The sequence below is a fragment of the Hyla sarda genome, chromosome 6 (assembly GCF_029499605.1).
Source record: "Hyla sarda isolate aHylSar1 chromosome 6, aHylSar1.hap1, whole genome shotgun sequence".
Lineage (NCBI taxonomy): Eukaryota > Metazoa > Chordata > Amphibia > Anura > Hylidae > Hyla > Hyla sarda.
In genome coordinates, this window is record NC_079194.1 from 13273444 (window position 1) to 13286338 (window position 12895).

The 12895-nt window shown below is 44.1% G+C and overlaps 1 protein-coding gene across 5 annotated transcripts in view; it reads left to right on the plus strand.

Annotated features, from left to right (window-relative positions):
- Positions 1 to 3687: 3687 nt before the first annotated feature.
- LOC130275340 (uncharacterized) overlaps positions 3688 to 12895 on the plus strand; it is a 505363-nt gene continuing 496155 nt past the window's right edge. For 3 of the 5 annotated variants that reach the window (XR_008844734.1, XR_008844735.1, XM_056523207.1), the window contains exon 1: positions 4664 to 5130. Coding sequence is in view for 3 of the 5 variants with exons in the window: in XM_056523207.1 (XP_056379182.1) it covers positions 5064 to 5130 (67 nt within the window). In the remaining 2 variants the exon portion in view is untranslated. Of the gene's footprint in view, positions 3788 to 4663; positions 5131 to 12895 lie in introns of those variants that run through there. The other 2 variants (XM_056523209.1, XM_056523208.1) reach the window with 2 other exon arrangements.

Sequence of the window (12895 nt, forward strand, 5' to 3'; positions counted from 1 at the left end):
AAATTCGATTCGTCACGAACGTCTCGGCTCGGCAGTTGATGACTTTTCCTGCATAAATCAGTTCAGCTTTCAGGTGCTCCGGTGGGCTGGAAAAGGTGGATACAGTCCTAGGAGAGAGTCTCCAGCCACCGGAGCACCTGAAAGCTGAACTAATTTATGCAGGATAAGTCATCAACTGCTGAGCCGAGAAGTTTGTGACGAATCGAATTTACTGTAAGTTCGCTCATCTCTAACAGTCGGTTACATTTTTAATGCCCTGCCTGTACACATAAATCGATCTCTGTTTAAAAATTATAAAAAAAAATTGTTATAAAAAAGCGAAATTTCGTTGAATACAATTTTTTTCCATCACTACTGTATTTTTTTTATTATTATATTTTTTAATGATACCCTACAAAATTTTATTAAAAAAGGTATCTCCATCACTTTTTTGGATCACTAAAGGCCAAAAAAGAATAAAATCCGCCAGCAAAAGAAACCCAGCATGGCGTTTTTCTTGCCATTTTTGCTCTCCCATAGATTTCTATGGGAGAAAAACGCCAAGGGAAAAAAATACCAAACTAGGTTTTGCAGGGCGTTTTGGAAAACCAGCCTCAAATCCCAAAATAGCTGAAAAACGCCAAAAGGATAAAAAAATAAAAAATAAAAAAACGCCAAACTGAAAAACACCAAGTGGATCTGACATTTTTGCACTTTACTATTGACTAACATCTGGACGCAACATTTTTTGGCCGAAAAAACGCCGTGTGGCAAAATGGGTGTTTTTTACGGCGTTTTTGCTTGAAAATCCTCAGTGGAATTCCAGCCGAATGGTAGTACTGGGACACTAAAACAACATTCGGTAACATTTGATTTTTAGGATATTTTAATTAAAGGGGTATTTTGACCCTAGACATCTTATCTGTCTAATCATGCGGGTCCTGCAGCTGGGACCCCCGCAATCTCTATGCAGCACCTGGCATTTGTTTAGAACGCTGGGTGCGGACAGCGGGGGTCTTGATGTCACGGTCTTGCCCCTCATGACATCACGCCACGCCCCCTCAATGCAATTCTATGGGAGGAGGCGTGGTGAAAGCCACGCCCCCTCCCATAGACTTGCATTGAGGTGCGTCGTGAGATGTCACAAGGGCCAGGGCCGTAACATCACAACCCCCGCCGCCTGCTCCAAGTGTTCATAACAAAATGTTCAGAACGCTGGGGCAGGGGAGTACCCCTTTAAGGGTTGAGCTGGAATCACACATGGAGAGAAGTAAAAGTATAAAAGGAATACTGATACTTCCTTATTTATTCACAAAAGCTGCATCGTTTTTGGTGATGTTATTTTCAGGCATGACACAAAAACATGACACAAAAAAGGGCCCTGTAGTTTCTGTGGCCTTTTTAAAGGAGTACTCTGGCGCGCACTTTTCTCATTTTATTCCGTCCGGGCTACAAAATAAAAGAAAACAAACTTTCTCTTACCTGCCAACGAGCCCCCGGAGCTCCGGTACAGGTGTTAGCCGGGCACGTGACACGGAGCTTCAGCCTATCACCGGCCGCAGTGATGTCCCGCCTCGGCTGGTGATAGGCTGAAGCTCCGTGTGACGTGCCGGGCTAACAGGAAGTAAGAATACAGCCCGGGGACCAAACACCTGTACCGGAGCTCCGGGGGCTCGTTGGCAGGTAAGAGAAAGTTTGTTTTCTTTTATTTTGCAGCCCGGATGGGATAAAATGAGAAAAGTGTGCGCCGGAGTACTCCTTTAATATAATGTTTTTTATTTGGCGTTTTATCCCCTTTGTTTTTTCTCATTACAAGTCATATGATTCTTTCATCATGTTACTCAAATATTTCTATTAAAGAATTTGGGGTTGGGGGGAATGCCGGATCACATATGTATGGTATGTGTTTTTTCCACCTATAGAAGTCTATAAGTGGAAAAAATGGCACAATAAAAAAACACCATACCCAGAGCATGCTATTATAAAAAAAAAAAATGCTGCTCAGCATAAAAGTTTCTAAATTTTCAGACTTTTTTTCTTATTTTTTTTTTTTTTTTTCTGACTAAAGCCACACTTTTTAGGCTCAAACCTGTGAAAATAGCCTTATTGTCAGATATACCAAAACTTGGGAACTCCGGTGAAATTTTTTTTTTTTTTTTTTAAATCAACTGGTGCCAGAACGTTAAACAGATTAGCAAATTACTTCTATTTAAAAAATCTTAACCCTTCCAGTACTTATCAGCGGCTGTATGCTCCACAGGAATTTCTTTTCTTTTAAAATTTTTGACCACAGTGCTCTCTGCTGACACCTCTGTCCATGTCAGGAACTGTCCAGAGTAGGAGCAAATCCAAATAGCAAACCTCTCCTGCTCTGGACAGTTCCTGACATGGACAGAGGTGTCAGCAGAGAGCACTGTGGTCAAACTGGAAAGAACTACACAACTTTCTGTGGAGCATGCAGCAGTTGATAAGTACTGGAAGGATTTAGATTTTTTAATAGAAGTAATTTACAAATCTGTTTAACTTTCTGGCACCAGTTGATTAAAAAAAATAAATAAATGTTTTCCACCGGAGTACCCCTTTAATCCCTATCCTAGTATTATCCAAGTGTGGCCCTCCAGATGTTACAAAACTACAACTCTCAGCAAGGGCATGCTGGGAGTTGTAGCTTTACAACATCTGTAAGGCCAAACTTTGGAGACCACTGCCCTATTTTTTTTGCATGATAACCCCTTTAGAAAAGGGTAAAAAACATATACATGATTGAATGGTAAAATGGATGCAGTTGTACGCCATAAAGCAGAATCTATGGGTTTTAACAAATCCGTTTTTATTTTTGTGTGCGCAATATCGTAGTTAACCACTATATTTGCATATATGGAAACTGTAAAAAAGAGACAAAAACTCAGCGTGAACCCGACCTTAATCGCAAAGCTAAGGATACACACTAAAGAGCATACGTGCACCCCCCCCCTTAGGGTGCGTTCCCACCTAGCGTTTACGCAGCGTATTTCACGCTAAGCAAAATTTACGGCAGCAGCGGGAAATACGCTGCGCATTCCTTGCTCACTATACACACGGGGCTTTCCGGCGGCAGCCCTATGTGTGCAGTGAGTTTTGGAGGCGGGGCCGTGTGCCGGCGTGACTGTGACGTGCGGCTCCGCCTCCAAAACTCACTGCACACATAGGGCTGCCGCCGGAAAGCCCCGTGTGTATAGTGAGCAAGGAATACGCAGCGTATTACCCGCTGCTGCCGTAAATTTTGCGCAGCATTAAATACGCTGCGTATACGTCAGGTGGGAACGCACCCTAAGAAGGTATCTGCACGTCCAGGAGTCCGGGATCTTGCTAGGAGACACTGTGGAGCACTCCGAGGCTACGCCGGCTGTTTCTTACGACACTGCGCACTTCTTTGAGGCCGGAAGACGTATACGCAGTGTCGAACAAAACGGCCGACGTAGCCTCTGAGCGCTCCACAGCGTCTCCTAGCAAGATCCCGTGATCCCGGACGTGCAGATACCTTCTTAACGTTGAGTGGACGTATGCTCTTTAATGTGGTTACCTTTATGATACTTTTATCTAGTTTAGTGGTCTTCAACCTGCGGACCTCCAGATGCTGCAAAACTACAACTCCCAGCATGCCCAGACAGCCGTTGGCTGTCTGGGCATGCTGGGAGTTGTAGTTTTGCAACATCTGGAGGTCCGCAGGTTGAAGACCACTGATCTAGTACATTTACCCCGCACGTATCGCTGACTACTTGGACCCGGGACTTCTGTTTCCGAAATATGTTGGAGTCCTCTTCTCCCGGTACTAGCTAGTTCCTATAGTTAGTGTTCTCTTCCCGATTTCTCTTCTCATATCCCGTTCTAGCAAAGCTAAGTATGTTGCGCAAATTGTGCAAAATATTTAGTAGACTCAAAAGGGGAAGATTTATCAAAACCTGTGCGAAGGAAAAGTGGTGTCGTTGCCCATGGCAACCAATCTGATTGCTTTCATTTTTTATTTTTTTTTAAAAAGGCCTCTGAAAAATGAAAGTAGCAATCTGATTGGTTGCTATGGGCAACTGGTCAACTTTTGATAAATTTCCCAGCAACCAAAGGCCTAAGCACGAGTTTCCAGGGCGGTGTACACAAGAAACCCCATGGGGGAAATTTATCAAAACCTGTGCAAAGGAAAAGTTGTCCAGTTGCCCATGGCAACCAATCAAATCGCTTCTTTAATTTTTAACAAGGCCTCTGCAAAATGAAAGAAGGGATGTGTTTGGTTGCTATGGGCAACTGGGCAACTTTTGATACGTTTCCCAGCAACCAAAGGCCTAAGCACGAGTTTCCAGGGCGGTGTACACAAGAAACCCCATGGGGGACATTTATCAAAACCTGTGCAAAGGAAAAGTTGTCCAGTTGCCCATGGCAACCAATCAAATCGCTTCTTTCATTTTTAACAAGGCCTCTGCAAAATGAAAGAAGGGATGTGTTTGGTTGCTATGGGCAACTGGGCAACTTTTGATACGTTTCCCAGCAACCAAAGGCCTAAGCACGAGTTTCCAGGTCGGTGTACACAAGAAACCCCATGGGGGAGATTTATCAAAACCCGTCCAGAGGAAAAGTTGCCCATAGCAACCAATCAGATCACTACTTTCACTTTTAACAAGAACTCTGGGAAATGAAAGAAGCGAGCTGATTGGTTGCTATGGGCAACTGGGCCACGTTTCCTCTGGACAGGTTTTGATAAATCTCCCCCCATGTCTTCAGGAATGTTTCACAAGAGTCAGACGCACGGCATGATTACAGCCTGTGTTTTCCATTGAGGAGAGGTTTTCTTTCACTTTCACTTTCCTCAGCTGGTCATAGCTCCGCCCTCTAACAAGACAAAAACTATTTAACTTCCAGGATAAACCAACGTCAGCTGATAGTAAATGTATGAGCTGAGGGCAATAATATAGGAACCCAATACACAGATTCGGGAGGGTCTCTGCCCAAAACACAACGTTCCCAGCTCCCGACAAAGGAAAAAGAAACTAAATTCATTCACATTTTGAGGAAGTTTCTAAAAAAAAAAAAAAATCTGTTGCTCACCGAGGGGAATGGATGGCGATTTTGTTTCTATTATGATGATGGTCGACTCCGAATCCGCTCCGGACTCACCGGCAGGTAAAGATTTTTGGGATATTTTTGGGATATTTTATTCGTAAGAGGAATCTGCTTTTGTTGTTTAGGTTCATGTCTCGTTCGTGCTCCCATTGGCATCTCGTGGAAAACAGGTTGCCGATGTATACTGTCAACAGGTGAAGCGGACCATATTGAGTCCTATGTGCAGTTTTAATCCCTTAAAGGGGTACTCCGCTGCTCTGCGTTTGGAACAAACTGTTCTGAACGCTGGAGCTCGTGTCGGGAGCTCTTGACATCATTGCCCCCCCCCCCACCCTCGTGACATCACGCTCCGCCCCCTCAATGCAAGTCTATGGGAGGGGGTGTGACCGCTGTCACGCCCCCTCCCATAGACTTGCATTGAGGGGGTGGGACGTGATGCCATGAAAGGGGGGGGGGCTATGACTTCACAAGCTCCTGGCTACAGTGTTGGGAACGCTGAGCAGCGGAGTACCCCTTTAAGGCAGGGTTTCCCAACCTGGGTGCCTCAAGTTGCAGCAAAACATGGGCATGCTGGGAGTTGTAGTTTTGCAACAGCTGGCATCACCCTGGTTAGGAAACACTGCCTTAAAGGAGATATGTCAAGCCGAAAAATGTATCCCTCTATCAGCAGGCCCAATTATAAAAAATTTTGCGGAACTAATTGGCCTTTGTGATGACTCCTTTCATTTTACCATAAATTATAATTTTACAATTTTTTGGGGGAGGGTTTTATTTTTATGCAGTGCACTTTATTGTAAAATCGACATCTTATCTTTATTCTGTGGGTCAATGCGATTAAAACAAAACAAAACATGGCTATACACTTTTAATGTGGCTCTGTTCGCACGGCGCATAATTTAGGCTTTAAATATTCATTGCAGCAGGGTATCCTTGTTTTCAATGGTATTCTACGGTAACGTGTACTTGGTAGACTTTCCGTGGTGGAAATTGATTCCAATTGGCATGCGATTATTACTGCAGAATCCGCTTTAAAATGCATTGCCGTCTATAGAGACTGAGCATTTCCAAACGGTCCTAGCATCGGCATGTTCTGCAAATGCCCGGTGTCTGTGAACGTAGCCAACGCCCCATAGACTTGCATTGAGGGGCTGTGGTTTGACGTGTCAAGGGGCGTGTCCGTGATGTCACAACCCCTGCTGTCTGCACCAAAATTCGGAACAAAATGTTCCAAATGCTGGGGCAGTGGAGTACCCCTTTAATAGTTTTCTGGGAATGCTCTGCCACACTGAACGCACTTGGGCTGCAATATATCGAGATCCACTGCTGGCAGATGAGCGATTCTGCAGGCCATGGTAGCACGTGAATCCTGGCGCTGTTATGTTTGAAAAGCTGCTCCTGGGAGATTTTGGAGAAATGGCCATACCACTGGTTCCACGGCCAATCAACGTACCGCCAGGTTAATGTACCTGGAAAGAACACTACAGGGGTCCAGCTACCATACGTTATGCCACCACACACCATACTCCCTTAGGGTATGTTCACACTGAGGAATTTACTCGAGTAATTCCGCTCGCTTATTTCTCTCCAATTCGGTCAACAGTGGAAAACCCAATAGAGTTTAACTGTGTTTCCACTCCTCAGTTCACACTGAGGAATTTCCGCAAGCGGAATTCCGGCACTGAATTCCGTTCCGCATGAAGAATGTACATGTTTGTTTTTCGTGCGGAATCAGTCTTTGTCCCAGAGCAATTAATTAAATTATTATTTTTAATCCCGACGCAGTTTTGTGCAGAAATTCCGTGCAAAGCAAAAAAGGGAAAGTATAATTGGTGGTTGTCATCCAGCAAAAAAAAAAAGTTTCCACCTTTATTTCCGTGCGGAATTCCGCACAAATTCCGAGCATAAAAAAAAAACCACGGAAATTCCACGACAGAATTTTTTAGCGAGAATTCCTTTCCAATTCCACAGTGTGAACATACCCTTACTATTCCCTCCTACACATTGGAGTTGCAACACCAAGAAGGACAAGCCATAAGGTTTTGGTGAAAAGCAAGTCAATGGAGGCTGGAATGGAGGTCTATCCTTTTGTAGTGACCACTGGTGTGAAGTGTGCTAGTGGTGGTTTTGGGTAACAAATACAGTTTGCGACGCCAGGGTAGTGACTCTCCACACCCCGAGGTGAAGCAGTCCTCCTGGGCCGAGCACTGCTGCAGAGAATACTCCCGGTGCAGGGTTATGTTATAATGCCTTGATCATAGACAGATGTTATAGTCCTTATAGGAAAACTGTCACCCTGATCACTCATGACAATTCCTGACAGAGAGCCCTGTGGTTAGACTGGAAAGAACTACACAACTTCCTATGGAGCATACATCAGCTAAGTACTGGAAGGATTAAGATTTTTAAACAGAAATAATTTACAAATCTGTTTAACTTTCTGGCACCAGTTAATAAAAAAAAAAAAAAGTTTTCCACCAGAGTACCCCTTAAGGACCCAGGGGCTGTATGGGTATGCCCTGGCTCCTTGGTATTTAAGGACCCAGGGCGTACCTGTACGCCCTTGGGAATTTGTCACCCCGTTCAAACCCCGGGGGGGGGGGGTTCTGAACCCCCCCCCCCCCCCCCCATGTCAATTCAGACCGGCGATTTGTGGCGATTCTGGGTCAATCAAGTCTCTGGTGACCCAGGAAAAAAGGGTGAATGACCCAGCCAAAGGGCATGCTGTGAGTTGTAGTTTTTCAACAGCTGGAGTTCCAACTGCAACTCCCAGCATGCCCTTTGGTAGTCTGTGCATGCTGGGGGTTGTAGTTATGCAACAGTTGGAGGCACATTTTTCTATGAAAAAGTGTGCATCCAGCTGTTGCGTAACTAAAACTCCCAGCATGCACAGACTACCAAAGGGCATGCTGGGAGTTGTAGCAGTGTGCCTCCAGCTGTTGCAAAACTACAACTCTCAGCATGCCCTTCGACTGTCAATGCATGCCGAGTGTTACAGTTTTGCAACAGCTGGAGACACATTGGTTGTGAAACGGAGTTGGTGTCCTAACTCACTGTTTCGCAACCAGTGTGCCTCCAGCTGTTGCAAAAATAAAACTCTCAGAATGCGCTGAGACTGTACATGCTGGGAGTTCTAGTTTTGCAACAGCTGGAGGCACACTGGTTGCAAAACACTAAGTAACAAACTCTGTGTTGCGCAACCAGTGTGCCTCCAGCTGTTGCATAACTACAACTCCCAAAATGTATGGTCTCAGTGCATGCGGGGAGTTGTAGTTTTGTAACAGCTGGAGGTGAATGTACCCTAAAACACTACACTAAAACAAAATAAAAAGTAAAACACTACATATACACACACCCTTACACAGACGCCCGCCCCCCCCCCCCCCCCCCCCAATAAAAAGAAAAAATCTTGTACGGCATGGTTTCAAAAACAGAGCCCCCAGCTGTTGACGGACTGTCAAGGCATGCTGGGAGTTTTACAACAGCTGGAGACACTCTGTCTGAGAAACGCTGCCGTAGGGTATTTTGGTGGCAGATGCAAATCCCCAAAGTAGGCCTCAAATGTGCATGGCACTCTCTCGTTTCGGAGCCCTGTCGTATTTCAAGGAAACAGCTTAGTTCCACATATGGGGTATTTCCGTACTCTGGAGAAATTGCGTTAAAAATTTTGGGGGGCTTTTTCTCATTTTACTCCTTATGAAAAGATAAAGTTGGGGTCTACACCAGCATGTTAGTGTAAAAAAAAAGTTTTTTTACACCAAGATGCTGTTGTTGCCCCATACTTATAATTTTCACAAGCGGTTAAAGGAAAAAAGACCCCCAAAACTTGACGCAATTTCTCCTTAGTATGGAACTACCCCATATGTGGGCATAAAGTGCTCTGCGGGTGCACAACAAGGCTCAGGAGTGAGAGCGCCATGTACATTTGAGGTCTAAATTGGTCATTTGCACAGGGGTGGCTTATCTTTCAGCGGTTCTGACATAAACGCAAAACAATAAATACCCACATGTGACCCTATTTTGGAAACTACACCCCTCACAGAACGTAACAAGGGGTATAGTGAGCCTTAACACCCCACAGGTGTTTGACAAATTTTCGTTAAAGTTGGATGTGAAAATGAAATTTTTGTTTCACTAAAATTCTAGTGTTACCCTACCTTTTTCATTTTCACAAGGGGGAATAGGAACAAAGACCCCCAAAAACTTGTAGACCGATGTCCTCTGAGTAAGAACATACCCCATATGTGGATGTGCAGTGCTCTGCGAGCGAACTACAATGCTCAGAAGAGAAGGAGCGCCTCTGGGCTTTTTCGAGAGAATGTGTCTGAAATTGAAGTTCATGTGTGTTTATGAAGCCCCCATAGTGCCAGAACAGTGGACCCTCCCCCTCCCCACATGTGACCCCGTTTTAGAAACTACACCCCTCACAGAATTTAATAAGGGGTGCAGTGAGCATTGACACCCCACAGGTATCTGACAGATTTTTGGAAAAGTGGTCCGCAAAAATGAAAAATTACATTTTTAATTTGCACAGCCCACTGTTCCAAAGATCTGTCAAACGCCAGTGGGGTGTAAATACTCACTGCACCCCTTATATTCTGTGAGGGGTATAGTTTCTAAAACGGGGTCACATGTGGGGGGGGGGGGGTCTACTGTTCTGGCACCATGGGGGGGCTTTGTAAATGCACATGGCCCCCGACTTCTATTCCAACCAAATTCTCTCTCCAAGAGCTCAATGGCGCTCCTCCTCTTCTGAGCATTGTAGTGCACCCGCAGAGCACTTTACACCCACATATGGGGTAACACCAGCATTTTAGTGAAAAAAATCGTTTTTTTTTTTTTTTTATTCATTTTCACGTCCAACTTTAGCAGAAATTTGTCAAACACCTGTGGGGTGTTAAGGCTCACTGTACCCCTTGTTACGTTCCTTGAGGGGTGTACATTCCAAAATAGTATGCAATGTTTTTTTTTTTTTTGTTTTTTGCTGTTCTTGCACCATAGGGGCTTCTTAAATGCAACATGCCCCCCAAAAACAATTTCAGCAAAATTTGCTTTCCAAAAGCCAAATGTGACTTCTTCTCTTCAGAGCATTGTAGTGTGCCCACAGAGCACTTGATGTCCACATATGGGGTATTTCCATACTCAGAAGAGATGGGGTTACAAATTTGGGGTTGTGCATTTTCTCCTATTACCCCTTGTAAAAAATGTTAAATTTTGGGGAAAACCTGCATTTTAGTGAAAAAAAAAATTCATTTACACATTCGACTTTAACAAAAAGTCATCACACCTGTGGGGTACTAAGGCTCACTGTACCCTTTGTTACATTCCTTGAGAGATGTAGTTTACAAATTAGTATGCCATGTGTTTTTCTTTTTCTTTTTCTTTTCTGGCACCATGGGGAATTCCTAAATGTGACATGCCCCCCAAAAACCATTTAAAAAAAAACTCACTCTCCGAAATCCCATTGTCGCCCCTTCCCTTCTGAGCCCTCTACTGCGCCCGCAGAGCACTTTACATACACATATGAGGTATTTCCTTACTTGAAAGAAATTGAGTTACAAATTTTGGGGGTCTTTTTCTACTTCTTGTAAAATTTCAAAAACTAGGTCTACAAGAACATGCAAGTGTAAAAAACGAAGATTTTGAATTTTCTCCTTCACTTTGCTGCTATTCCTGTGAAACATCTAAAGGGTTAACACACTTTCTGAATTTAGTTTTGAATACTTTGAGGGTGCAGTTTCTATGATGGAGTCATTTATGGGGTATTTCTAATATGAATGTCCATCAAATCCACTTTAAATTTAAACTGGTCCCTGAAAAATTCCGATTTAGAAAAATGTTGTGAAAAATTGTAAAATTGCTGCTTAACTTTGAAGCCCTCTGATGTCTTCCAAAAGTAAAAACATGTCAACGTTATGATTAGTGATGCTCACGAATATTCGCAATTCAAATTTTATTCGCGAATATCGCACTATATAGCACTATATATTCGCAATTACGAATATTCGTTTTTTTTTTTCACAGTACACATCAGTGATCATCCCTCTCTGCTTCCAGCTTGTGTGGTGTAAAGAAGGCGCTGATACTACTGTGTGAGACTGGCGTACGAATTTTCGCATATGGAAATTTTCGCATATTAGAATTTTACCGCGAATATTAAGAATATGCGAATTTAGGGAATATATGACGAATATTCGTCCATATATTCGCAAAATATCGTAAATTCGAATATGGCCTATGCCGCTCATCACTAGTTATGATGCAAACATAAAGTAGACATATTGTATATGTGAATCAAAATATAATTTGTCTATTTTCCTTACAAGCAGAGAGTTTCAAATAAAAAAATGCTAAATTTTCAAATTTTTCATCAAATTTTTGAATTTTTCACCAAGAAATGATGCAGGTATTGACAAAAATTTTCCACTGGCCTAAAGTAGAAAATGTCCTGAAAAAACACTCAGAATCAGAATGAAAAGTAAAAGCATTCCAGAGTTATTAATGCTTAAAGGGGTTTTCCAGGGAAAATTATTATTTTTTTTTTTAATCTCTCTCTCTCGCTCTCTCTGAGCACCTAAGTCTGTATTTTTGGCAAAATTTATTGTACTGTGTGAGGCAAGATAAACAGATGTCACACACAAGGTGCTGAGTGTGCCAAGATAAATGGCTTTCACACAAAAGCAAAAGTATCAGTATGAGGAGATATCTGGGGATGTAGTTGCCTATCTGTGTTTTTACCAACCAGGGTGTCTCCAGCTGTTGAAACTACAACTCCCAGCATGCCAGTACAGTCGTTGGCTCTGTGAGCCTTCTGGGTGTTGTAGTTTTGCAACAGCTGGAGGCAGCCTGGTTAGTAAACACTGGCCTATCCCAAGAGACTCCTAAATGCAGAGCGTTGAGGTTCTATTAGAGGGGTAGTCCGGGATTTTTGGTTCTTTGAATTTCTTCACCTGAAAATTCATTTTCTCCAGCCTACAAAATGAATGTTGTCTCGGACCTTTCCCAGCTTCCTGTGCGGCCCGAGACAACACATTACAAGTCATGTGCTGAAAGGGGTATGGCTGCTTTGTCTGTGTGTGAAGTCAGCCTTCTGATGACGTTACCGGCGCACATGTGCGTGCATTCATCGTCACAAAGATTCACCGCTTGTTTGTGATCAAAAGCAGCGTGGCTGTGCTGCAATATGTGGGGCAACAGACATGTGGCAGGGAAGTAAGTCACCACTCACCTAAAACAAAGGATCCTGGTGATTGTAGTCTGAATGAGGCCACAGAAACCGGAAGTAGCCATTTCTCAAAAACAAGCCAGCAGCGTGATGGGGGACACAGGACACGGCTATTTACCACCAGGGCCGGCCTTAGGGGTGTGCAAGCTGTGCCGCCGCACAGGGCATCATAGCAACAGGGGCACCGGACAGCCGACACAGCTCGCAGTGTAACAGGCCAAAGATGGGGAGAAGCCATAGGCATGCGCACAGGGTGTGCCAGATGTGCCTGGGCACACCCTAAGCAGCCCACGGGCCCCCATCTCATTCTGGACATCCCTGTGTCCCGAAAGATCTTTTCGGGACACAAGGATGTCTCATTACCTCTCTGCGGTGGCCCCCCACATTAACTTTAAAAACGCAGGGGCCGCCGGGAGATAGGGCATGCGGGGACGTCACTGACATCCCGTGTGTGCGCCCATAGCAACAGCGGAGCAGCGAGGAAGGGGACACACGCGCATGGTAAGTTACCTGTATGTTGTACGTCATCTTCAGTGATCCGACCACCACTCCTCCGGTCCCAGGACCTACTGCTATGGTCTATAGGCCATAGCTGTAGATTGT